The sequence below is a fragment of the Vigna radiata genome, chromosome 5, assembly GCF_000741045.1.
Source record: "Vigna radiata var. radiata cultivar VC1973A chromosome 5, Vradiata_ver6, whole genome shotgun sequence".
Classification (NCBI taxonomy): Eukaryota; Viridiplantae; Streptophyta; class Magnoliopsida; order Fabales; family Fabaceae; genus Vigna; species Vigna radiata.
In genome coordinates, this window is record NC_028355.1 from 18646942 (window position 1) to 18673080 (window position 26139).

At 30.8% G+C, this 26139-nt stretch overlaps 4 protein-coding genes across 10 annotated transcripts; 3 read left to right on the top strand and 1 right to left on the bottom strand.

Annotated features, from left to right (window-relative positions):
- The first annotated feature begins 1562 nt into the window (after nucleotides 1–1562).
- LOC106760921 (ER membrane protein complex subunit 7 homolog) lies at nucleotides 1563–4681 on the top strand. The gene is made up of 7 exons (XM_014644366.2): nucleotides 1563–1792; nucleotides 1878–1921; nucleotides 2773–2881; nucleotides 3071–3134; nucleotides 3263–3379; nucleotides 3485–3593; nucleotides 4275–4681. Exons 1-7 carry the CDS (start codon nucleotides 1701–1703, stop codon nucleotides 4367–4369), a joined length of 630 nt encoding a protein of 209 aa, XP_014499852.1. The 5' UTR covers nucleotides 1563–1700; the 3' UTR covers nucleotides 4370–4681.
- Nucleotides 4682–5420: 739 nt separating this feature from the next.
- LOC106759775 (cysteine--tRNA ligase, chloroplastic/mitochondrial) lies at nucleotides 5421–10162 on the top strand. Of its 6 annotated transcripts, XM_022780855.1 has the most exons (10): nucleotides 5421–5942; nucleotides 6035–6098; nucleotides 6941–7102; nucleotides 7325–7495; nucleotides 7643–7924; nucleotides 8086–8211; nucleotides 8315–8518; nucleotides 8998–9099; nucleotides 9597–9639; nucleotides 9747–9878. In XM_022780855.1, the coding sequence occupies exons 1-9, from the start codon at nucleotides 5584–5586 to the stop codon at nucleotides 9624–9626; spliced, it is 1500 nt and encodes a 499-aa protein (XP_022636576.1). In that variant the 5' UTR covers nucleotides 5421–5583; the 3' UTR covers nucleotides 9627–9639; nucleotides 9747–9878. The 6 variants fall into 6 exon arrangements, with proteins under 6 accessions (XP_022636576.1, XP_014498596.1, XP_014498597.1 ...); XM_014643110.2 differs by lacking the exon at nucleotides 9597–9639 and having other exon boundaries at nucleotides 5459–5942; nucleotides 9747–10162; XM_014643111.2 differs by lacking the exon at nucleotides 9597–9639 and having other exon boundaries at nucleotides 5768–5942; nucleotides 6031–6098; nucleotides 9747–10162.
- Nucleotides 10163–14907: 4745 nt separating this feature from the next.
- Nucleotides 14908–18335, top strand: LOC111241585 (topless-related protein 1-like; the record flags this gene model as incomplete). Its single annotated transcript, XM_022780241.1, has 11 exons — nucleotides 14908–15274; nucleotides 15379–15558; nucleotides 15706–16059; nucleotides 16161–16285; nucleotides 16448–16497; nucleotides 16765–16911; nucleotides 17175–17285; nucleotides 17374–17556; nucleotides 17753–17881; nucleotides 17978–18073; nucleotides 18246–18335. Coding segments are annotated over exons 1-11 (1551 nt in total), but the record flags the coding sequence as incomplete, so codon positions are not given.
- A 2422-nt stretch (nucleotides 18336–20757) lies between these two features.
- On the bottom strand, nucleotides 20758–25880 carry LOC106762368 (protein PHOX1). 2 transcript variants are annotated; one of them, XR_002667839.1, is made up of 3 exons: nucleotides 23547–25880; nucleotides 23231–23461; nucleotides 20758–21119 (listed from the first exon to the last, which is right to left on the bottom strand). XR_002667839.1 is itself a non-coding variant. In XM_022780859.1 (2 exons), the coding sequence occupies exons 1-2, from the start codon at nucleotides 25615–25617 to the stop codon at nucleotides 23319–23321; spliced, it is 2214 nt and encodes a 737-aa protein (XP_022636580.1). In that variant the 5' UTR covers nucleotides 25618–25880; the 3' UTR covers nucleotides 23099–23318. The 2 variants fall into 2 exon arrangements, 1 of the variants encoding a protein (XP_022636580.1); XM_022780859.1 differs by lacking the exon at nucleotides 20758–21119 and having other exon boundaries at nucleotides 23099–23461.
- Between the last annotated feature and the right edge of the window lie 259 nt (nucleotides 25881–26139).

Genomic DNA, 26139 nt, shown 5'->3' on the forward strand with positions numbered 1-26139 from the left:
ATTTGTTTTAAGCACTCATTCTACATGGATTTGACCGTGGCTGGGGTAAAATTACAAATCTTGTTAAAATTATATGTAAAGTTCAAATGTATAAAATTACTTCAAATTAATCAACATATTTTGAAGAATTTTTGGGATTTGAATATATGATGTGCCATTACTTACACTAGCATGTATAGATTATATTGCTTAAAAAAATTACGTATTGAAAAAGAAAAAATAATGGAAAAAATATTTTAAGTGTTTAAATATAAAGTCAATTGCTGGACAATAAAAACAAACTAAATGTTTGTTTCAGCAATCAAAGGTATTACCATATTATTTGATATCTTAATTATACTAACACAATAAATCACAATTATCATTTATTACTATACACAAAATATTATTTAAAAATGAATAAATAAAAAATAAACAATCATGCAAAGTCAAATCAAATCCATAATAAAATAATACATGGTAAACTTTAAGCCAAAGGTAAACCTCCTTGTAAATTAGAAGTTGATATATGTAAACAACTAATTTAAATAATCACCGAAACTAAATGTTCTATCTTAACACATTCTTGCATGTAAATGTTCTGCTTTAACTACGTTCTTAGATATGAGGTAATATAAAAAGTAAATAAAAAAAAACAAAAAAATCAAATTAAATTATTATATTACAAATAATCATAAATATTTCATTGCCTAAATAAAAAATTAAATTTTTTAGTTTATTTCATGAATACATTATATCTAAACAATAATAACTCATTAAAATCGATCCAACTATAAGATATTCAGGTGGTTTGGTCTAAAATCAGAAGTTTAAATTATATTGTTGTCTTTGAATACGAAAAAAAAAAATGTTAAGAAGTGTTTTATTATTGATGGCTTACTTTGATGAAGAAAGAAAACATAACTATAAGCTTTTTGAAAGAATCATTCAGATAAAAACATAAGTACCGATAAAGATAGTGATTTTTGTATATTATCTTCCAATAACAACATATATTTTAATATTTATACCAAAACTGATTTGTCTTTTTTAGGGATATTGCAAAACTAGAATTGATTTCAAAAGTATTTTTTGATTAATTGATAATGAAAAAAAAAATTAAACAGAGAATATAAATTTATTAAGCTCTTAAAATAGTAAGTAAATGTTAAACTTACATTTTTTACACCATAGATTATAAACAGGGGATGGAATCCCAATTTGTCAATAAATTTTAATAATGTAATTTATTTTTGTGATAAGATAAAAGTATAAAACAATTAACTAGAGGAAAAAATCGTGTTTTCTTGATTATTTAATTAATCTTATTTAATTATGACCGTACTAAAATATTCAATTAAAAAAGTATTAATGTAACATTTTTTATCAGTTAAAATTAAAGTAACTAATTTTATAAATTTATATTTATTATAAATTAAAATTAATGATATTTCTTGTTAAGAATTTTTTATCTTTTAATGCTCCATTTGTTACATTTTTAAAATCGAGAAATTTTAAAATAAAGAAACACTAACAATAAAAATTTAATTAAGAAAATATTTATTGTTATTTTTCTTCTCTTCCCTGATCTCAAGTGATAGATCGTGAGAGTGCTTTGGTGTGTTGAACTTCAGCGTTTAACAGTTGAAATAGGAAAAAGAAAAACAGTGTTTTGGTGTTTCTGAGAAAACGAAGGTTTAGATCAGCTCTCAAATTCTGCCATGGCCTCCACCAGATCACTCATTCTTTTTCTATTAATTCAATTATGCTTCTCAGTTCTACCCCTCTCATTCGCCCAATCCCCTGCCACGGGGTATCAATTCCCTATTCCCTAAACCCTAATTTCACTTTGCTTTCTGCTTTCTATTAACCCTTATTTAACGAATCTATTTCTCCAGGTCCAACGAAGGTTACACTATTTATGGTCGAGTGAAGATCCCCAGTACGTTCTTACTTTTACTTCGTTTTTTTTATTAATTATTTATTTTAAATCCCGATTATTGTTTACCGGGGCAGTTCTTTAAATTTTTTATGAACAAAAAAGTGTTGAACTTCGATCTGTGAATGAAGCTTGTGCTTGATGTGATGTCTAAAGCTAAGTTAACAAGTTAATACACGATAGGATCCTATAGGTTGTGCTGTGTCATAGAGATTAATTTTGAATAGTGGTTGGGACTGTAGTGGTACTTGGGTGATCACTCAGTTCATCCTGTTCACGTGAATTTACCTGCATTACATTGCTCAAAATTTACCTAGTTTAAAATTCTTGCCTGGTTATTTTCTTCTTCCGTCTTCTCCAACACTTTTTTGCTTGCACGTACTGATTTTTAATTTTTTTTTTAATAGAACTTGTGCATTCACAGATAAATACACCTCTTTTTACTTGACAACAATATTGTCGTGTTAGGATGTGAAATTTCACGTGCCAAGACTATACACCAAACCTTAATGAAGAATACGATTGGTTTAAAAGTTGTTGGTTGCTCTCATCAGTCACTTTGATGAACTATATCCGGACAATTGAATTAGGGAGATGGAATTCTGAACCGGTTACTGTGTGTTGTCGTTGGAAAAGTATGTCCCATGGCGTTTAGATAAGCCAGATTTAGCCAGGATTTAGGGAAGCTGATGGTTTAGTTACCAGGCGATTGATAATTGAAATAGGAAAATTTGATAGCTTATATCCTTGATGCATTCATTCTATTTGTTGCATATCTATCTTCTGACTATATATAGGTTTGCTATAGCCTACAAGTTTTGTTACATAGTGATATTGCTAAATATTTATGACAGGTGTGGGAACAAAAGACTATATTCTTCCAGGAAAAATTTCAAACGTCAAAGTCATACTCAATGGTGGTCAAAGAGTTACTTTTCTGAGGCCAGATGGATATTTCTCATTGTATCCTTTTGATTTACAACTTAATTTCCGCTTCTGCTTAATTTGCATGATGGATGTTTTTGGGATATTAAACCCTATCAAATTCTATCTCTCCTTATCTTCTTGTTCTTGATTTTATGAATTTATTGTAGTTAATGCTGGCAAATCATGTCAAGAGATGATCTAATTCCTTAACGTGTATGCTTTAAGCCACAATGTTCCTGCAGGGACACATCTAATTGAAGTAGCTGCAATAGGTTATTTATTTTCTCCGGTGAATACTCAACCTGAAAATGACATCTCAATTCTTTTCCCCAAATATATATATATATATATATATATATATATATATATATATTCAATGTATGCTCATTTCTCAAATTGTTATGTTTATTAAAAAAGGTACGAGTTGATGTAAGTGCTAGACACCATGGCAAAATTCAGGCGGCACTGACAGAGAATAGGAGGGGACTTAGTGAGTTTGTCTTAGAGCCATTAAGGGATGAACAATATTACGAGGTTGATTTTGACTGCAAAGTCCCTGCTTGTGTTTGCCTGTTCCCCTTCCCATTCCTTCAATTTATCATCTAAATGTCTGCATGTTGTTATCTTGTCTTGCTACAGGTTAGGGAGCCATTCTCTATTATGTCCGTTGTGAAAAGTCCAATGGGTCTGATGGTTGGATTTATGCTAATTGTTGTCTTCCTCATGCCCAAATTGATGGAGAACATGGGTATGTTTTTAATAATTTATCTGCTAACTTTTTTCAATTTTTCAGTCTCCTTTTGCTTATATGGATGTATTTGCTTTGTATGGGTGAAATGTTTTATTTCCTTCCGGAGAAGTTTGGGACTAATCCTATCTCATACCCGATATTATTGTTGCTTGGCAACGTCAAAATATAAAAATCAAGTTGAAATATCTGATGTTCCTTATATCTTTTTTATCTTTCTCCCTGTCTCCATTCTTGAATAAAAGTTTTCTCCCCTAATTTTCTTGTATTACTGAGTCATAACTGAATACTTTGCAACCTTCCACCGCCATGCTATTTTATGTGATCATTGTGTACATATTAAAAGGTTTCTGCTATGAGTTATACTTCTCTCCTTTTGGGCTTCTACTAATTTGTTCTTGCATGATTATCAAACATGATGAGTTTCTCAGGAAAAAACTCGTTAACTAATCATTAACTCCATTTTGGTTAAAACCCAGATGAAGTGGGGAAAATCTCGAAAATCTTGAACTTCGAAAATCTTGTTCGACTTTTGATGTTGTGAATTGCTTTACTTGTTTCATAGGCAATCTGCCGAATGGGAGTTTTTTCATGTTAGTTATATGAACCTAAAAAGCAGGATATTGTGCTACTTTTTGCATAAATTATGCTGATGGCCTCATTGTATTTCTGTGGAAACAGATCCAGAAGAAATGAGGCGTGCACAAGAAGAAATGAGAAATCAAGGAGTTCCATCGTTGGCAAGCTTGTTACCTGGTGCCGCAAGAAGCAACTAGGTATATGAGTAATGGAAAACTGGTGAGCAAGTTGGTTGCCTCAAGCACGAGCTGAAGAAATGACTTCGGATTATTGGAGAATTTTCTCATGAGAAATTGGTACTCTGAGAAATCTTTCGATTATTTAAATTTGAAATTTCTAATAGTGGTTTATACGTTTGACTTGAACGCTCAGGAGTAGGGTTCTACGTTGCTCTTCCCATTTTCTTGTGAATGTTGATATTAGTAATATTGAGCTCTTTTGGTTTACTTGTAGAAGCTCTTAATTTCCACTTTTGGTCGTTTTTCTTGAAAAAAAAATATTTATAATCTGTTTTGGCTGTATTGCTCTAGTTAATTTTCTTCTTTAATGCATGTTTTTGCCTTCTATTTTTGTTATTCCTTTTGAAATTTGATTTTGAAATATTGGGTTTTGATAGATACGAGGAGACTATGAACAATTGGGTTCATATTTAGATTGATAAGATTTAAGCTTCTAGATTTTGAAATAGGCTTAATAATTGAAACGCAAGAGTGGATGTAGGACATATATAGAAATTAAATTATTTTAACAACTATTCTTATACCAAAAGAGTCTTATACCGTTTATAATTTATATACAGTTTTTTTTTTTAATTCATACAGACGTTTGTAGAGGATGAACTATAATAGAGCTAATTGTTTGATATCAAAAGTCCATCAATCATTTCTCAAAGTATTTAATTGTGATTGATGATATTATATTAATCTTGTGGAGGACTAGCATAATGATAGAAAATATTGTAAAAATTAACTTCGTGATAAAATATTTTAAAAATGATTAAAATGGTGATAAAATAATTTAAAATGCAAGATAAGATTAAATAAATGTTGTCAAAATATATAAAGCATTACCTTTACCAAATCGTGAGTAAATTTTATCAATTTAATTATTAAATTGAAATTTCTAATAAAATAGATTGATCCTAATATGCTCATACAAAGTTAAAATAATTGATATTTTATCTCCACACTTCATTTCAGTGTCTGATATGACATATTATTTGAGGTAATAAAATGAAAATAAATAGTTATTTATTTTGCTATATATATATATATATATATCGTACCCTGTTGGCTATACGTATAAAGCAATAAACGATAACCTTAAAGCTGTTCGTCCGAGTGAACTCGGTAACTACAAGCTGATTGTTGATAACTCATATCAGAGAGAGACCAAAAGAGAAGCTGCAAAAATGGGCACTGTCTCTCTTCTTAAGTGCTACAGACCCTTATTCTCCACGCTTTTTCCTCGCTCCCCTCCATCAACACCCCACGCCGCCATCTTCAGGAGGAAGAACCCGCGGTCCTTCTGCGCCTGCTCGTCTCCGCCGTTGACGGCTGAGAAGGATTGCGGCGAATCCAACGCCGAGGGTTTCACCCTGAAGAAATCCGCGCCGGAGGTATGGCTGCACAACACCATGAGTAAAACAAAACAACTCTTCAAACCCAAAGTGGAATCCAAAGTGGGAATGTACGTGTGTGGCGTCACCGCCTACGATCTCAGCCATATTGGACATGCACGCGTGTATATCAATTTCGACCTTCTTTACAGGTTTCTCTCTTCTCTTCGTACACGCTTAATTCAATCGTACCCTCCTTTTCGATTTGGCAATAATTGGTTTTCTCTGCTTGACAATTAGGCAGATACTTTAAGCATCTGGGATTTGAAGTCTGTTATGTTCGCAATTTTACTGACGTTGATGACAAGGTCAGTGAGTGAGTGAGTGAGCGTCTATTTTCTGTTTTCTGTGCCTCCTTGCCATTTTCTCATTAAAAAAAAAAAACAATTTTTATGGTTCTTTGTTGTCTCTTATGTCTAATATCTTCATAATACATAAGTTGGCGTCCTTAAGGCAATTTTATTCGTTAATTAGTGACGCGTCTTTCAGCTTATTGCTTGGCTCCTGTTTTAATAGCTTTACGGTCTGTGCCTTTGTTTTCATTAGGTTAAGGTGTTTAGCTTTTCGCTTGTTCAAAATATTAATAACTAGCAGATAAAGAAGAGACGAAAATCTTCGAGATGATAGTTTTGCAACTAAGCCTGAATTTGCTCTTAGTAGAGGATGGTAATGAGGTGGGTCGGGAATTTGTCGTGGGTTTGAACTAGGTCTTGTTTGGTCAACTTCTTTTCATAATTACTTATAGGAAAAGTAAATAAGAGGGTATAATGAATTGGGTTTCTCTCAAAAGTTAAAATCAACTTATGTATCTTAGCTGTTGGAGAAGTGAAATGGGATAGCTTGTACAAAAGTTAAGTACGAAATGATTTTAACACATTAGAGAATCTCCATTTATTTTACTTTTTTCATTTTCTTGTCATAAAAACACTTATACAGAAGTTTATCCAAACAAAACCTTTTACGAGATTCGTGGCCATTCACTTGTTAGTTGTTACCCTAAAAACAGTAGTTCTTAATCGTTTAGAGTTTAGACCTTAAGAATTTGTAGACAAGTTTTGAGCCTGATTATATCCATTTGTTAAAAATGCAAAGTACCCACTGTTTTTTAATTGCTATTACAGGATCTTAGTCTGCACTTTTCAATATGTAGATAATTGCTAGAGCGAAAGATTTAGGAGAAGATCCAATCAGTTTGAGCCGGCACTATTGTGAAGAATTCTGTCGAGACATGATAACTCTTAATTGTCTGCCTCCCACTGTGGAACCAAAGGTCTCGGAGCACATGCCCCAAATCATTGATATGATTGAGAAGGTACTGATACTCTCCATTTACTGTGGCATTAAAATGCACAATAAAAGATATACAAATTTTAGACTGTTTATTTATATTCCATTTCTACACAACCTTAGATACGTTATTGGTAGATGGAATGCTTCTCTTCATAGCTTATTAGAAAACTCTATTTTGTTTTCTGGTTAAGAAATACAATGTTGATTTGCTTCGTTATTGATCCGTTAACATGCTTGTTGACAGATTCTTAATAATGGGTATGCCTACATTGTTGATGGGGATGTATACTTTAATGTAGAAAAATTTCCAGAATATGGAAAATTATCCAGTCGAGATCTAGAAGATAACCGAGCTGGTGAGAGGGTTGCAGTTGACTTAAGAAAGAAAAATCCTGCTGATTTTGCTCTGTGGAAGGTATGATATATCAGTGAAAATTGACAAATATTGATATTATCTGTTAAATATGTTGATATCGTACATATTACAAATCAATGATTATTAAATTCTTGAAATCTTATTTTAGTTTGGAACTTTTTGTGAATTTCCAATGCTATTTTGCAGTCTTCAAAGCCTGGGGAGCCATTTTGGGAAAGTCCCTGGGGTCCTGGAAGACCTGGGTGGCATATTGAATGCAGTGCCATGAGTGCAGCTTATCTTGGTTACTCTTTTGACATCCACGGTGGAGGAATTGATCTTGTGTTTCCTCACCATGAGAATGAAATTGCTCAGAGTTGTGCTGCTTGCAAGAAAAGTGATATAAGCGTATGGATGCACAATGGTTTTGTTACAATTGATTCTGTGAAGATGTCAAAATCTTTGGGAAATTTTTTCACGATACGTCAGGTGACTCATCCCTGATGGTTTAAATTTATCCTACTTAAGTATATTGTCTTTTTTATTAGACAAAAACTATTTAGTCTATGATGAAGGACCTACCGTTTTTATTTGTTGATGGTTACCATTCAAAGGGTTGCATTTTGATGCCATAAATATTGTTTAATCAGGTTATAGACATTTACCATCCACTGGCTTTGAGATATTTTTTGATGAGTGCTCATTATCGATCTCCTGTTAACTACTCAAATGTACAACTTGAAAGTGCTTCAGACCGTATCTTTTATATATATGAGGTATCACTATGCATTTTCCCCTGGGTGTTCTTAAATAGGTTTGCTTCTTTAATGTGTCAACATGTATGTTATGTGGACTATCTTGATTGTTTTGTGTTTGCAGACATTACACGAATGCAAAAGCTTCTTGAATCAGCATGATCAGACAAGTAGAAAAGATTCCATCCCACCAGATACATTGAATATTATTGATAAGTTCCATGATGTTTTTCTGACCTCAATGTCAGATGATCTTCATACGCCAGTTGTATTGGCTGGAATGTCTGATCCCTTAAAATCAATAAATGATTTGCTGCATACCCGTAAGGTACGGGGTTTTCTCGTTTATAGCTGAAGTTATTATGTAATTATGGTTTAATATTGGTTTTAAATGAACTCAAGGTTTGGAAATGAACAACTATAACATTAGTTCATCTTACTGTTGGTGTGCAATTTTGGGTTTTTAGGTTAATGTCAGTCTATCAACCTCTGGTTTTGGTCATACTTGTATCTAACAATCAATCTTGCTTCATGCAAACCTATATTTCAAGTTGTTTACTTGCTAAGTGTTAAATGATGCCAATAACCTAATATTTGCGAACGATCAGTAAAAGGGTTTTGTGCATATCTCTTCATGGTTTTCCATCTCTATAGATGTGGTCTTTAATTGTGTTGTTTCAGAGTTTCTGTGCTAAAATGCATCTTCGAAATATCTTGGGGATGATATTTTTTACTGCTTTGCACATAAGCAAATAAATTATATTAATTAAATACCGTTTATAACATTACAAGTTCATAATCATGCAGGGGAGAAAACAACAATTTCGAATAGAGTCACTTACAGTTTTAGAGAAGAGCATCGGGGATGTCCTTACTGTTTTAGGACTAATGCCTGCAAGTTACTATGAGGTATGAATACATTTTGCTTTCTGTCACTGTTTTCTATTGTTTTTTTTTTTGGCACGTGAGGTATTACATCATACCCACCCATCAATTATTGGGAGAACAAATCACTAGTTTATGTCTAATTAACAGAAATTCCATTGAGTAGAAGTTTTTTATTCCTTTACCGGTTATCTTTCTGGGGTGTAATTGTTATTTTTTAATTCTTCTAACAATCTTTTTTACGGGGTATATTATTTCTGATCAATTCATTGAACCCTTTCATTTATTTTTTTCTAAATCTTTAACTCCCATTCAATTCTGGCATAGTGTTTAAATGGAGATTTTTATGGACATTTTTTTGTGGTAACCCCTGCATTATTGGTCATGGATTCAAGATTGAGATTAATCCGACAATCAATAATACTTCCACCCAGTCTGAAACTGCTATAACAATGAACTGTTACAAATTCTCCATAATGATTCTGTATATTTTTATGAAAGTTTTGTTGGGTTTTATATAGATACCTACAGTGAGCTTGCATAAACCCTGAGGTAAATCTAATGGTATGAAATATGAGTAGGTTTGAGATTTTGTTTCTCTGGTATTTGTTTGCGTAACATAATTCATATTATTCTGCCAAATGTTCAATAACTATTTTTACATGCTGCAGGTTTTGCAGCAGCTAAAGGAAAAAGCTTTAAAGCGTGCAAACTTGACAGAAGAGAAAGTGTTGGAAAAAATAGAAGAACGGGCTGCTGCTAGAATAGAAAAGGACTATGCTAAATCAGATGCAATTAGGAAGGATTTGGCTATTCTTGGTATTACTCTTATGGACAGTCCAGATGGCACAACTTGGAGGCCTACCATTCCTCTTCCACTTCAAGAGCTTCTCTAGTCACTTCTTCAACATATCCAAATCAAAACTCATAAATGTATATGGAAATTAATTGTAAGGGATGCCACTGCTGTATCATGCTATCAACTGCCACTATGGTAAAACCTTCCCTTCTGAATTCTTATGTTGTCTTGCTCACCAATATTGAATTAATTATTTTCTTATTTATTGGGCATTTAACCCTTAGAATATTCTTGATTCATAGTTGCAACACTTTCATATTAATATTGAAATAACTTATCGCATATCACTGAAATACCTTTGACTTTGAAAGCCTTCTGTTGTGGTAATTTTTCGGGTTTTTTTTTTTTTTTTTTTTTTTTTTTTTTTTTTTTTTTTTCTGTGGCTAACGGTAAGAATGTCAATTCAAATTTTGTTTATGGTTATAATTAAAATTAAAAGAAAAAACATTAAATTTTTAGGACCAAAGTTGGGAAACTTTCCCTTTCTTTGTTCCTTTTTAATGTTCTTCATCCTAAAACATTTAACTTCATAAACCTGAACTTTCACCTACATATGCTCCTTCAACTTAGACCCGCAGCAAGCATATATCAGACCACGTACAACCTTCTCCCAAGCAACATAAAGCAAAATCACAATAAATCTGACATCATCAGGCTCACAAAATATGAACCCAATACCTGAATTTTAATTGAGCGTTGAAAATAATTTATAATAATTTAAAACAACACGAATTTTATTTTTATTTTCAATTCATTTGCCTAAATCACGTTTGCTCAAATTAAATTTATGTTATATGGATCGGAGTATCCATTGAATTATGCTAAAAACTCTACTAGGTCAATTAGAAAAGAAAAAACAAAAACTTTATTCCGTCTTTGTTTTGAAGAAAGGGGGATTTTTCTAGGGACCCAATTTTTGTTTCAGTGCCACCCAATCGAATTTATGTTGGCTTTTTATAAGTGCACTTCTTCGATTTGATTTCCCCTTAATCCTACCACTTTGTTTCCCGTTCTAGCAGTCCCACGATTGAATTTATGTGCGTTATTGAGTTAGAAGTGAGAGAGATATTGCCAAAATGTAATTCCATTGAAACAAATAAAGTTTTGATGAGAGGGCAATGAGAGGTATGTGTGAGGATTTTGATAGATTAAGATGAGTGGTGGGTCATCGGGTATTTGTTTTAGGAATTATGGCTCTTTGGAGAAGTAGCTATGAACAAAGAAGAGAGATTTCAGTTTTGGCCTTAAGTTCAATTTTCTTTTGATTTTAATTACAATCTCAAACAAAATTAGAAAAATATTAAAACTATTGGTTGTGAAGGACTAAATTTGAAACTTTTTAAAATAAGAGGAATGAAAATGGATTAAAATTTTGAAGAAGGACGAATAAAATCACATGATAGTTTAAAAATAAAAAATATATTTAACCATTTTTTAAATATTTGTGAGTATACATGTATATACAAGACTTAAAACATTCACACACTTTTTAAATAGATATCTAATAAGTAAGAAAATAAATAACAAATGAATTTTTGTTGTTAATAAATAAATATTATTCATGTCTAACTCAATCCATTGTCATTCTGACACGGTATTATCATTTCAACTAATGATAAGTATAAATAAATATCCATCACTTAATAACATGATAATTGCTATGCTTATTGTCCCACCGCTTGACAGCTGTGTCCAAATTCACAAACAAATAAATTGATGAAAAGATAAATAAGTAATAAATAACATTTAATTCAAAATTAAAGTTAATTTTTAAAAATAAATACAATTTTCCCATAATTATAATTATTATTTAATTTAAACATATCTTTATCTTTAAGTTTATTTAAATTGTAAATTTGATTCGTATATTAAAGATTTAATGCCTATTTTGGTCCTCTAATTTATTAGTTTATGTTCAAAGTGGTCCTCCTATTTTTAAGTTGTTCAAAATGGTCTTATCTTTTGTAAAAGTGGTTCAATTTGGTTGTGCTGAAGTTGGGTTATGTTATTTGGGGTTCTGTTATTTGGGGTTTATATTTTTTATTCTTGTCTACAAGTTTTGATCTTGCAATTTAGGGCTAAGATTTTGATCTGAGTTTTGTTATTTGTTAGTTTTGTTCTTGATTCTTCTCTACAGGTTTTGATCTCACGAATTAGGATTAGGGTTTTGATTTGGGATTCATGAATTTTTTTTCGTTTAGAAAGTGATGGTTACAGTTTGTAGTTTTTTTATGGTGGTTTGGTTTGGGATTTCCGATAGTGGTTTGGGTGAAAGTAACAACTGAGTTTAGCAAAAGATGATAATCTATTAAAAATAAAATAAAATAAAAATATAAAAAGTGAAATAAAAGTTTTTTACATTTCCACATATCGTAAAACTCAGACAAATAATTCAATATTGAGTAAGGTGTTCATTTTAAATGCGTAAGAAAAAAAAACAAATTAATTAATTTTTACAAAAGATAAAACCACTTTCAACAATTAAAAATAGGAAAAATAGAAACAACTCAAAAATAGAAAAATCAATTTAAACAAAACTAATAAATTAAAAGTATAAACATATAAAAAAATTATAGAAAATTTATATATATATATATAGTTTGTTAATTTATATAACTTCTTAAAGTTATAGATTTTAAGTTTTAAAATTAAAAATATCTAAATAATTTTTTATTTCTGATTTTTTATTTTAAATTAAAAATAAAAAGTATTAAAATATTCTTATATTTAAAATATGTCTTTTTTATAAATATGATATTTTTGTGAACTAAAATTTAATATTCTTTTAAGATATCACATAAATTAACAAATTCATATATATATATATATATATATATATATATATATATAATTTTCAGTTTTTCAAAATGTTATTTATGGTCAAAAGAAACTAAAATTTAATAAAATTTTCTAAATTTAATAATATATTTACAATACCTTTTATTTTATCTCTCTTTTTTTTCTATATGTACATATTTAAAATAATGCATTTAGGTTATATGATGGACCGAATTATTATGTTATAACAATTATTTCAATAAATATTAAATTTATACTTCTTTTTCATAAGTTATAACAATTATTTTATTAAATATCAAATTTACTATCTCTTTCCTAAGTTTTGAAACAATAATTTTATTAAATATTAAATATAGATATATCTTTTTCATACTTGTAACAATCATTTTATTAAATATTAAAGAAGACAACCCTAAAAGCGTTACAAGTTTTTTAACAACATAATAGGTCAAAACTCTCTCACACAACATCAAACCTGTCTTCATCATCTCATTTATCTTCAATTGAACCATAAGGTTTAAAGGTGGAAGAAGAGAGCTTAATTTGTTTGATTAGAGTCTTATTGAATGATTTAAACATTAGGATTTTAGAAAGATTCATAAATTCCAATTTTAATTGTATGAACAATTTCCTAAAAATTTTACTTTGGTAAAAGAGTTTTAGTATTTCAAAATTGCTAGAATTATCAATTAAAATAAAAATTGGGTTCAAATTGATAAAATGGTAATAACTTGTTAATGTATGACCAATTAATTTTAATAATATTTTGATGAGATATTTTATTTTATTAATGTAAAGAATATTATATTTTTAATCTGTTCATATTAATAGAATGACACATCCGTTGTTATTATACCTATAATTTATTTAATACATTTTTGTTGTAAATATTTAAGGATAAAATTACATAAAATTTAGTATTTCTCTTATATAATTTATTTGTCAATTATTTTTCCTTAAATTATATGTCTTTCTGTGCAAAAATTTCTGGTACAATATTAGTTTCTGTTGACATGGCAGAAACAAATTATAATATCCCATAAAATGTTAAAAATAATAATTATCTTTGAATAATATATCTTCAAGAAATAAATATACTGTAATGAATAATAATAAATGTATAATTGTAATCGTACAAGGCATTTAATGAACTATTTAGTTATATAATCTTTTTATTATGAAAATTAATGAACTAGTTAATTTTAATAGAATAAACAGTTCATTACCATTAAAGATTTTGGAACTTTTATTAAATTATGAATTAAAAAGAAGTTATGGTGTAAGACAGTTTGACATATGTTTTATAATAAATTATAATAATTATTTGAAAAACTACCAAGAATATAAATAATAAATGCAGAAATATAAATAAGAATATTTTTAATATACATTATATATATATATATATATATATATATATTATGAATTATTTGTTGTAATTTAAAGAGGATTGTTTATAAATTGAATAACTTTTTAATAAAAACAACTTTCATATATTTAAGTAAGATCTATATTAAAATGCTACTAAGTTTCCATAAATTAAGAACCATGCTAAGTTTGTTTAATGTTTTCTATTTCATAAAAATAAATAATTTGTATTATTTTTTCTAATCAAAATTATCAAACATGGACAAAAATTTACACATAAAAATAGGAACATTTAAAAAAAACTGTTAGTAATTATTTTTAAATAATTGAGATTGTTAATAACTTAATATTAAACAAAAAAAAAAACAGTATCATTACATATAATATATACACTAATTTGATATAAAAAAAAACAATTATTCTAGAATTAGAGTTACTCTTCATTTAAATTTTTATACTTTTAATTTAATAATCACTACAGGATTGAAATGAGAGATAACTTTTTTAAATTGTGTAACATCCTTTCACTTAAATTAATTATATGTAATAAAATATTATGAGATTTTATTAAGTGTTTAATGTAGCAGTTACAGAAAAAAACCAAGTGTTCCGGTGGTCCCCACCTGCCTTGACGCTTAGGAGATAGATCGAATAGATAAGTCACTGTGCTTATCTTATTACATGAGATAAGTTCTGTCGAGTATTTTTTTTCTTGTCCACCATGCTACTGATTCTTATATATTAACCTTGGTGGTTTGGCCAACATTTCTTACACAAAGGTTTATTTTCTCCAGTTAGATAAAAACCTTCTCATGTTTTCTTCTTAATTTTCATCCTTTTTTTCTCTTTTGGTTTGCGTTCTGGGTGAACCTTTGCACCTTTCTTTGGGTTTCATTTTCGATCCCTTATTTTTTTTCTTTATTTTTCTTTATCGTGCATGCAAATTTTCTATGGTCAATCAGTTTGCCATTTCAATAAAAAGACTGTTTTGAGCATTTGAATTGGACAACTATCACGATTTGAGTAAAAGTTTTGATTTTTATATAATTATGATGCAGGGTTGATAATAGAAAGATACAGATTTGTAATGGAGAACTCTGCTCTAGATAAAGATCTTGTTTTCTTAACCTTACAATTTCTCAATGAAGAGGGGTTGAAGGAAACTGCACAAATGTGGGTTACCGTCTGTATATAAATAAATTCAGTTCTGGGTTTTGTTTTCATCATTGATCTTTTGACATTTTGTTTCCTTTAATTTTTTATTCTTTTATTCATAGGCTTGAGTGTGAAAGTGGGCTATACTTCAACATGAAGCATTTCGAGGAGATGTTACTTGTTGGAAAATGGAATGATGCAGAGAACTATCTTTCTAGATTTACAAGCATAGATGACAACATGCACTCAACCAAAATATACTTTGAAATCAGAAAACAAAAATACCTTGAAGCATTGGACATGTAAGCTTTATACTGTCTTAGAAATTGGAAGGATCTTGTCAGTTTAAGAAAAACCTCATTGGACTAATCTTATTATTTTCAAAAATCCTAAGTTTTCATTTAGGGATGTTTCTCTAAACTAGTTTGACTTGTTTCATCCTTCATTAGTCACGATCGTGACAAGGCTTTAGATATTCTCCTTAAGGATCTAAACGTCTTTTTTCCCGGGCACGAAGAACTGTATAATGAAATGACTCAGCTTTTGACAATCAACGATATAAGGTACAACTCAATTTTCAGTGTTCTAATTTTATACGTGAGGTTGATGTGTTTTAAGATTAAATTTTTTCTGGGTCTGATCAGGGAGCATGCATCACTTTCAACATATGGAGATGCAAATTCTGTGAGGAAAATTGTTGCAGGTGCTATTATAAAACTCATTGAGGGAAATCCTGAGCTCCATGGAAAATTGAAGTTTCCTACCTTTAGAAGACAGAGATTATATTATCTTCTGAACCAAAGGTTTCACTCTTTTTTCCAACTTAGAGATGATAATAGACATATAGCAATGGTGCTTTTTTTCAGCTGTTGGTGTAAAATTTACTTGCTGTTCATTCTGTCAGTTTGAATTGGCAACATAAACTTCGTAAAGATCCACTTGGAGTTACTGACATGAAAACCTTTCTGATGGACCGTGTTTCGTCTTTGCAATCAGAAGGCAGTGATTCAATTGAAAACTTGCTATCTGGTAAGCATATCTCAGATCGCAATTCTAACTCTTATGTTTTAATTGCCTTTGTAGCATTTTGTGCTGCATTAGCAAATCTGGGTGTTCTTGAGATTTTTTCTTGCTTAATGAAATCATTTCAATTATTGTCTATGATGGTAATAATCCATGTCCTTTCTCCAGAAGCTACAATGGAGGATCGTAATGTATTATCACTGCAGGTGTCAGAGGAGGTTAGTTAGATTTCTTTTGTTAAACACTGTTGATTATATAAAAGATATACCAAGATTTGAGAAAAAAAAAAAGCAAAACCAAAAGCATCTCCAACAACATTGTTTTTGTCCATGATTACTGTTATGATTATTGTTTTTGCTGCTTGCAAAACCTCTAATCTTGGTTTTGTTATTATTTCCAATTTTCAACTTCACTTGAAAAGCATTGTCTACATAATATAACTTTTTTTTTTGTTTGCCCTGATTTCAACTTGCGTTTTGTAAAAGAATGGGCATCAAGAAGGCTTGGAAGATAGGAGGTCAGATTCAATTGAAGAATCTCATAGAAATTCAAAGCTTTCTAATTACTTAGAAATTTGTGAGTCGTCCCCTTGTCAATTCTTAGAGCTTCCAACTCATCCCAAAATATCTAAGGTATGACATTTTAGGGCGATTATTGCTAAAAGTTACATGTATTATCACTAATTTTAAAAAATAATTCAACTTGATAAATATCATCCTTTTAAAATGTTTAACTCCTCTTTCACATAAATTTTCAAAGATAATTGCCATCATAACATAACAATTAGTACATGATCCCATGGATTAATTTACACAAACAATAGTACATGTTAGAATTTACGACTGGGTTTCACAAAAACAAGAAATTATCATTAACTTTGTGAACGATGAAACAGATACTTAGACTGACTTACACAAATGAGGGAAATGGCATTTTGGCATTGGCATCAAATGGTCATCATCTACTTTGGAAGTGGCCATGCAATAATCTTAACCCGGATGGCAAGGTAAGTGAAAACATAAAATCCCCATCCTTTCTTTTAGTTTTCTTACTTTGTAGTTGAATTTATCATAAAATATAAGTAATCCATGTAGGCAACTGCACAAATTTCTCCTTACATTTGGCAACCAAGGAGTGACTTTCAATTGATGAGCAATAAACTTGCAAGTTCATATAGTGGAGACCCAATTTCTTCTTTCTCCTTATCAAAGAACGATTTATATCTCATGTCAACGTCTGGGGGACCAATCTCCTTCTTCAACATCTTCTCGTTTAAGGTAAACCAAAAAGATAAAAAAATTATTATATCAAAGAAATCTTCGAATTTATATGAAATTGTTTATAAACATTATCCATTGTTATCTTTTTTTGTTTTTTAATTTATTTGACATCACGCTACCATTTACAATTTTGCTAGTACATGTTTACAATGAAACTATGATTTTGTTTGATAATATATGTTAATAAATACAGAGTTTGGCGACTATCATGCCACCGCCACCTATGGCAACTTGTCTCACCTTCTACCCTCGTGATAATAATATACTCGCTATTGGTATGGATGATTTCAGTATAATTATATACAACGCTAGTACAAATAAGGTATACAAGTTTTATGTTGAGAAACATATGTTTCATCACCTACTTCTACTTAGAAGAGGTTCAAGGTATAACTTTTTGTATCTTACTTTTGTACAGATTATAAGCAAACTTGAAGGTCACACCAAAAGAGTTTCCGACCTTGCATTTTCAATTAGTTTTGATCTCCTTGTTTCCATTGGTGTAAATGATCAGGTTAGTATATAATACTTATTTTGTAATTATTTTTATATATTAAAAATAATTCAAGAGTCTAAATATTATATTAAATAAAAAAAAAAAATCCTATCTTATAACATATAGTTAGTCGATTTTGCTGGTTGGCTCCATATATTAACTTGATTTGTCATTTTTTAATTATCACTAGATATTTGTATGGAACAGCAATGGATGGAAAAAACTGAAAGATGGGTACTTGAAAATATATGGAGAAAGAGTGCCAGATGTAGCATCTGAGACACATATTCAATTTCACCTATATCAGAAGCACTTTCTTGTTGTACGAAGTGATTGTCTTGCAATGTATGAAGCAACAGATCTCAAATGTTGTAACCAGGTTTTTCATTTTTCCCTTCAACTTATGATATTGTTTTCTTCGTATAAAACGAGTTTTGTTACTAAACAAATGTACAAACTTTTTGTTTCATGGTAGTGGGTTCCAAGAGTTGCAGGGGTTATCTCCCAAGCTACTTTTTCATCTGATGGTCAAGCTGTGTATGTCAGTTTTGTTCATGGAACTGTGGCAATACTTGATACTTTAAAGTTTCAACTACGTTGTAAGATTAATCTCTCAACTTACATTTCTACAATCCCAAGGTATGTTTTCATGAGTTTATTTGTTATTTTGTTTATTATAATTATATGCATTATAATTATATTATATTATTTGTTATTTTGTTTATTGCAGTTCAAGCATGTCTCCAATAGCTATTGCTGCACATCCACATAAGCCAAGCCAATTTGTTGTGGGGCTAACAGATGGTAGAGCTTTTGTGTTTGAGCCTCGACAGTCACAAGATTGGAGCAGGTTTAGCCTTTGACAATGCAACACAAGGATTGTGAGAGTCACTGAACATTTCAAAAATGAAATCAGTCACAGAAGATTAATAGAAAAGTAATCAATAACTAGAGAAAATAAAAAACAATAATATTGTTTACTGCTACTCTTCATTATCTATTGCTACTTTTATATTCATTTTATGTTAAATTTTCCTTAATTACATGATTGTGATGATATGTTTTAGTTATCATGTTATTCTCTAAATTTCTCATTATTTAAACTAATTAATATTAATTATAAACATTAATTTAATCAAATCTTGTGTTAGACACAATTATGATTCCATTATCTATAAAAGCGCGTAATGAAAAAAAAATCTTTTTCAAACTATCATTTATTCTCATCATTTGCTTTCACTTTAATTATGAAATTGTTGATGTAAATATTTAATATAATTTAAAAAAAAATTAAAGTATTTTATTGTTATTCATATTTTTATGAATTATTAATTTTATAGGTAAATATTATTTATGGGTGAATTTTTTTTATTATATTACATTTATTTTAGTTTAATAAGATTTATTACTTTATTTTAATCATGTTTACTCATATTTACTCTCCTTATAAATACTACAAGTTTGTAAGAAAAATACTACAAGTTTGTAAGAAAAGACACCACTTATAAAAAACAAGTTTTTAGCTATATGATATATGTTGTATTTTAAAATATTGATATTTCTAAATTTAGATATTTTTCGCACTACTCGATTAATCTGATAAATTATTGGATATGAGGAAATAAGCGCATATAATTTATAAGTTTTCTCTTTATGTGCAATGTGGGTATAAAGACGATCTTCTATTTCTTTCCTCTTTTACAACTTTTATTTTATATTATTATTTTTTTTATATAAGAATTGTTTTGTCTGAATTATCAAAATCTTTGTTTTATCATTAGTCTTTATTATTATTATTTATATATTTTTATTACTTTTCCAATAGTTATATTATTGTCTTGATCTATTTCTCTTAAGATCTGTAAGGGAGTAATGAAAATGTTTTTTTTTTATTTATTTTCTCTGTTTTTAGAAGTCTTGAAAAGAATGGAAGGAAATTAACTCATTTGGAAATTTAGTAGTTAAAAGTGAAAAAATAAGATATAATGTGTTCTCAAAATAAATAAAATTTAAAATTTTGGTTTAGTTCTTTTCAATATATTTGTTAATCTTTTTATATATTGTGAGGTGTAATTTGAGGTGATTTGTGATAGGTTTAAGCATTTAAGTAGGTATCTCAGAAAGATTATTCAATAGATTTAATATATAGTGTAATTACATGTTTTTCACAAGTAAAATATGTTCTTAATATAATTTCACTAGAAACAAATATAAATATAAAAACACACACACACACACACACATATATATATATATATATATATATATATATATATATATTATAATTGAATTTATATAATTTTTTTTTTATATTTTCTCATTCTCTTATCTTCTATTTACTTTTTGATACATTTTTCATTTTCTATTTTTTATAAACTCATCATCTTATTAAGTAGATCCAATATTTTTCTTTTTAAAGTTTATTAGTTGTAAAAAAAAAAAATTAAAACACCAATTTATTTCCATCTTAATGGGGTGGGATCTAATTTTACTTACAAAAAGATAAATTAAACTCTAAATTAACATAAGTGTTAATGTAGAACCAAAAAAACCATTATATTATACAAATAAAATTATAGCGGCTGAAGGATACTACTTACAAATTCAATTTCAACTAAAATAATCATACACTATAATCATATTAATTAAAGTGAATTTATGTGTGCATAAGGGGGGTTATATATAGAATTGGACGAAAAATATGATAAAAATGAATAATATAATGTGGTACTTGACATCCATAAATTGTTACATTTCCACCACTTAATCACTCACCAAGAACACATTACAATATTAAACACAAGCCTTTACCTATGAAAAAAATCTGTATATGTGTATATATTTTTGGTGCAAGCTGAACAAATCAAATCATCCAATATACTGGTACACCTTAAAGAATGAAACCCTGCAGCAAATCTCTTCAAGTATAATAAAAACAAAATAAATATATATAACCAGCTTTTCTAGTCTCAAATCCCAACTAGTATAACACTGGCATCAGAAAAAATAATCCAATCATAGCACCGAACAATGAGCTAAACAACAGTATGCAGAACAAAAATCCCTGCATAAAAAAAGAGTCAAGAAAACCCCTTCAGGCCAACCACATCAGTAAAAGGTAATTGAGCAAAAAGACAGAAAAAAAAAAACACAGTTGAAGGTATGTAATAATAGTTTTATAACAATAAAAAATTTTAAGATGGAAATAATAAATGTTAAGGACAACTGTAAAATACTAAAACTATTCTTAACTTTTATTATTAGTCAATCCAGAACACTCTTATGTAGCCCAAATATTAATATTTACGAGTTAATATAACAGAAGCTTTTGCTTACATAGTATGGACAATGAACATATACAAGATATTAATGTGATAGTAATCGGCTTCTGTCCTAAGTCTAACGCCAAAAGCCAAGAGTTTCTTCCAGTCAGGAAAGTGTGAGGGAACTGAATGAAAACAGGCAAATCTATTCTTAGAAATTGTTTGCTGGAGTCATTCATATGATAAAGTGACAGTGGTCACCATGAACAGTGATATCAATCAAACAGTGACTCAACAATTATATTTTATATATCCCATTAAAAAAAATGGGATGAATATGAGAAAGTCACCCCAAAGATTTACTATTGTTAGTTAATAATACATATAAACATTAGCTACATTAACCATTGTGCATGTTTCTATGTTATTATATAAGTTTATATAAATCCTACTAGGTAAGAACATATTTCCGCTCAATTCTAGTATTGCACTTTTCGAAGGTCAATCAAAACAATACTTTGTCTCTTGCATTTGATAGCCTAAATTCCTAAAACAGAGTCCATAAAACTGCAGAAGCAGTAAGTAGAATTGATTTTATTGCTCAGAACTTCAGATATAACAGGGATCGATGAACCCTTCGGCACAAAAGCTTGGCTTGAAATGAAATAAAAAGCCGATTAGAAAGAGGCTTTGAGGGGGAAACATAACATGGATATATAATTAGGTATGCAGGAAAGGCGTCAGCATTTGAAATCCCCTAGTTTTTTTTTTTATTTCTTTTTCCCCCTCTTAACAAAGTCTCTCTGTTTGTTTGATATTGTTTCTTTAGTTCTGATGTATGGATTACCACAGTATCAAAATTCATTGACAATGCCCTTTGATCTCCAAAGTTCTTTATGCAAGAAGGATTCTTCTTTCCTCAGAAGTTGTTCACATTAACTTTTTCCTGATGCATTAGATGAATTTGTTTCTCAATTCTCACAGCAAACTCAACAGAAACTAACGCATGATAATAATTGTCTCTGTAATACCTAGTGTCATGGTAATCTACAGACAAATCTAAAAGTTTGGCTGAGGGTCAAACAAACACACTCTTAAGAAGACTTTAAATTTAACTAAACCTTCTAAATCTGACCGGCTAAGGTTTATATCTTCTGAAAACTTGCTTTATCTTCTCTAACAGAAACATCTTAAATAGTAGAAAAGCCATTCACCATCAGAATTATGGTGGCAGGAAACTGGCACCTGTTATTATTTGTCATTGTTATTCAGCCAACCCATCTAGATACGTTTTTAGTTTGTTGGCAATTAAAAAATAATTAAGGTTTGGTCATAGAATCACATCACGGTAAAGAGAAAGGCTTAAAGGAAGAGAAGAGAGAGACTAGATAAGCCAGAGAAAAAGAAAGTATTATAGATTGATTGATAGATTGTGTAAAGTACAGAAAAAGAGAGAGATATATAAAGGGAAGGATAACCACAAAGGTGGGTCATGCAGCCCAACCGAGCGGTTATAAAAGATGTACCGGACGGTAGCTATATAAAAATACCGAGCGGTAACCATAAAATATTATCATTTGGTTTACGCAGGCAAATTGATATACATGAAAAAAAGAAACTAAAATTCCTAAGATCTTTTCTACCACAAACAGAAATAACCTCAGTAGTGTTTTGAATATGCAAATCATGAACAGCAATTTATCCCCCCTCTACCCCATTCAAAACATAAATAGATCATGCCAGCAGAAAACATCTAGCCTGCTAGTCCAGCATCCCGTTGTTCATGAAACAACAATTTCAGTTATAAACGTAAATTTTCAAAATAAATAAATAAATAAATCCTGTTGGAAGAAGATTTTCTGTAAGAGGAGCACCGAAAACAAAATTGTAGAACATGTATGGTCTCACTTACCCATCTTAGGAGGGGATGAAGACAGCTTCAAAAATACCAAGACAAAAGAAATCATGCCTCTGAAGAATTTTTAACTAAAGAAGAAAACTTAAAACTGCTCCAATATGGAATGGAGTTTAGGAACACGCCGACGAAACAATGGTTCAAGTCGAAATGATGGATCACCAAACTGCCACCCCTGAGCATCGTACATCTCATTCCATGCCTGTACTATCTCATCAATTTTGAACCCTATCATTGAGAAGAATGGATTGTTAGCTATCTATAATCCTAAAAGATCTATTTTAAAGGAAAATCACATTTGTCCATCTCATACCTTCAAGCGCTGTTTCATTTGAGCAGTGATTCTTTACAATGAAAGCAATATCTGTTCCAGAAGTTCCAGCTAGTTCAAATTTTTCTACAGCAACCTCCAAACATTCCTCCCATGTGGGAAGGCCAAGCTTATATTCCACAACAGAACGTTCATACAACAAGGTTCCCCATAGAAGGTGTATCTGAGATCTCATCTTTGCAGCTTGCTTTGAAGCTTCATCATCAGAAACATCTTTGAAAAGACCATCCAAGCCCATTTTCTCTAACTGTTCTTTATATTTATCTGATTTGGATATTCCATTCAAACGCTGCTCCTCAACCTCCTCCCACATCAAGATGCCTTTCTCCATGCTATCCTCTGCCTTGTTATAAAGTTGTAGAACCTCCTCAGAAAAGCCAGCATTTGAGTCCTTGCATGCCAATGCATAACACCAGCACAGCCTTGCTTGCTCAAACTGCTGATGCCCAAGAGCAAGATATCCTTCGTAGAAGTCAGGTTTGATTTTCAAGGCTTCTTCATATCTCAATTCTGCTTTCTCGTACTCCTTTTTTGCCAACTCATATGCAGCTTTTATATGCTCCAAGGAAGATTCTCTAGCCCCATCCTCCGAAAAGAAACCTTGGTTCCTTGCCCTGGACATCTGAACACTTCCCCAATTAAACAGTGCCAAGGCAGCCATCTCTTGAAATTTATCAGCAGCAATTCCAAAAAGTTCTTGAGCATCATTGCTTGCTACCGTATCTTCCATCGCTTCTCCGTACAGCTTCATTGCAAACTCATGAGTATCTAGATAAGAATCAGACTCAAACCCTACATGGTTCTTGAACAGCCTTGCAAACTGGAGAAGCCAGTCCTCCACAGTAATCATCCTTTTTGCAGCATCTTCATCTCTGCCTTCTTCCGTACCCCTATTCTCAAAACCATCATTTTGATTTCCACCATCCCTTTGCACCTCATTCCCATTGGTTGTAGTTCCATCATAAGAAGGTTCTTGATCTGGACTGACCTCAGAAATATAAAGCCTAAACGATCCCTTCTCAGGAGCAGACTTTTCAGCTAACCTTAGTTCATCTGTAGTAGTGATAGTAACCAAATCACCTTCTTTATCCTTATACTTGACAAGAACTCCCTTCAAACCTGGAAACCGGTTCCTAGCTATATCCCTCACCAACTTCGCGCTACAATTCACGGGTAACTGAGCCCACCTTATATCTTCTCCAAACACCAACTTCACGCTCCTTGTGATCGTGACAGTTTTTTCTTCCTCCACAGGTTTGATTTCCACCACCTTTTTTTCTTGCTCAATTGTTTTTGAATCCAACTCTTTTACTTGCCCAATTGTTTTTGAAACCACCTTGCCTTCTTGCCCTATTGTTTTGGAAACCACCTTGCCTTCTTGGCCAATTGGTTCGGAAACCACCTTTTTATCCTCAACAATGACACCCAACTTTTCCTCCACAACCACCTTGTCCTCAATTTTTTTACCTCTCTTCTTCTTCAGTTTTTGCGAAGAAGGAGAAGGAGAGTGATAAACGGTGGTATCAAAAGCCACCCTTTTATCATCAACAGAGACCCCCTTTTCTTCCGTTGACTTCGTGAGACTCTCGAGAAGCTCCAACGCGGTGAGGTTATTCGGCTCCATGCTCAAAACAAGATTAACATCCCTTAGCGCCAAATCCAAGCGATTAAGCTCACGATAGCACGTGGCTCTTTTCAGAAGAGCTTTGCTGTACCTTGGAGACACATCCAGCGCCAAATTGCATTCGTGAATGGCTCGAGGGTATTCCCCGAGACCCAATTGCATGTAACACGTGGCCATGTTGGTATGAAGGTGTGCGACATCTATGTGGTTCTTGGGAAGCAGCTTCAGTGCCTTCTCGTACTTGAGCATGGCGCCTTCGTGATCCTTCTTCTGAAACAACTTGTTACCTTCTTCTCTGAACTCTTGTGACATGTTAATGAACATTGCTGTATCTTCATCGAAAGCCTTTGAGGACTTGGCAGGTTTGGCATGTGAATTTGCAGGAGCCGGAGTAGCGATACCCTTCTTCTTCCCTGAGGGCTTTCCCATTAAGAACCAAAGGGATAGTCCCAATCAAGATTGAAAAGAGAAATGAATGAAGGAAGAAAGGAAGAGAATACAGGTAGATGAAAAAGGAGAACTGAATTGAACGGTTGGTTTTGGGGGGAATGAATATCTTGTGCAGAGAAAATTGCGAAGAACACGACTACAGTGATTGCGGCACTACAGATTAAGCCAACTTTTATTGCATAAGCACTTATCTCTAGGGCTTAGTTTGGCCAAGTCAACTCTGCCACAAGGATAAAAGTTTCTTCGCTTAGGAATATACTTGGAAGTACATATGAAAAAAAAAACTATTAATTTTGTTTAATTGAAATAGATTTTGGTTTTAAATGAAAAATAAACTTTAAACTATCATTGAAATATTTATACATACTCGTAGATGACAAATAAATGCATAGACGAGGGAGTTATTTTAACTAGTTATAATGTTGGTAAAAAATAATATCTCAATTGATCGAACATGAATACGAATATTGATATTTAACCCTTTTTTTATTTAAGTTGGAC

Bases quoted from the DNA above. Each gene is read 5' to 3' on its own strand.
- LOC106760921 (XM_014644366.2), top strand. From the start codon at position 1,701: ATGGCCTCCACCAGATCACTCATTCTTTTTCTATTAATTCAATTATGC. The intron at 1,793-1,877 runs GTATCAATTCCC...CTATTTCTCCAG, and splicing joins GCCCAATCCCCTGCCACGGG to GTCCAACGAAGGTTACACTA. The intron at 3,135-3,262 runs GTGAATACTCAA...TTATTAAAAAAG, and splicing joins TAGGTTATTTATTTTCTCCG to GTACGAGTTGATGTAAGTGC.
- LOC106759775 (XM_014643110.2), top strand. From the start codon at position 5,584: ATGGGCACTGTCTCTCTTCTTAAGTGCTACAGACCCTTATTCTCCACG. The intron at 7,103-7,324 runs GTACTGATACTC...GCTTGTTGACAG, and splicing joins TCATTGATATGATTGAGAAG to ATTCTTAATAATGGGTATGC. The intron at 7,925-8,085 runs GTGACTCATCCC...TTGTTTAATCAG, and splicing joins ATTTTTTCACGATACGTCAG to GTTATAGACATTTACCATCC.
- LOC106762368 (XM_022780859.1), bottom strand. From the start codon at position 25,617: ATGGGAAAGCCCTCAGGGAAGAAGAAGGGTATCGCTACTCCGGCTCCT. The intron at 23,462-23,546 runs GTATGAGATGGA...TCTCAATGATAG, and splicing joins AAATGAAACAGCGCTTGAAG to GGTTCAAAATTGATGAGATA.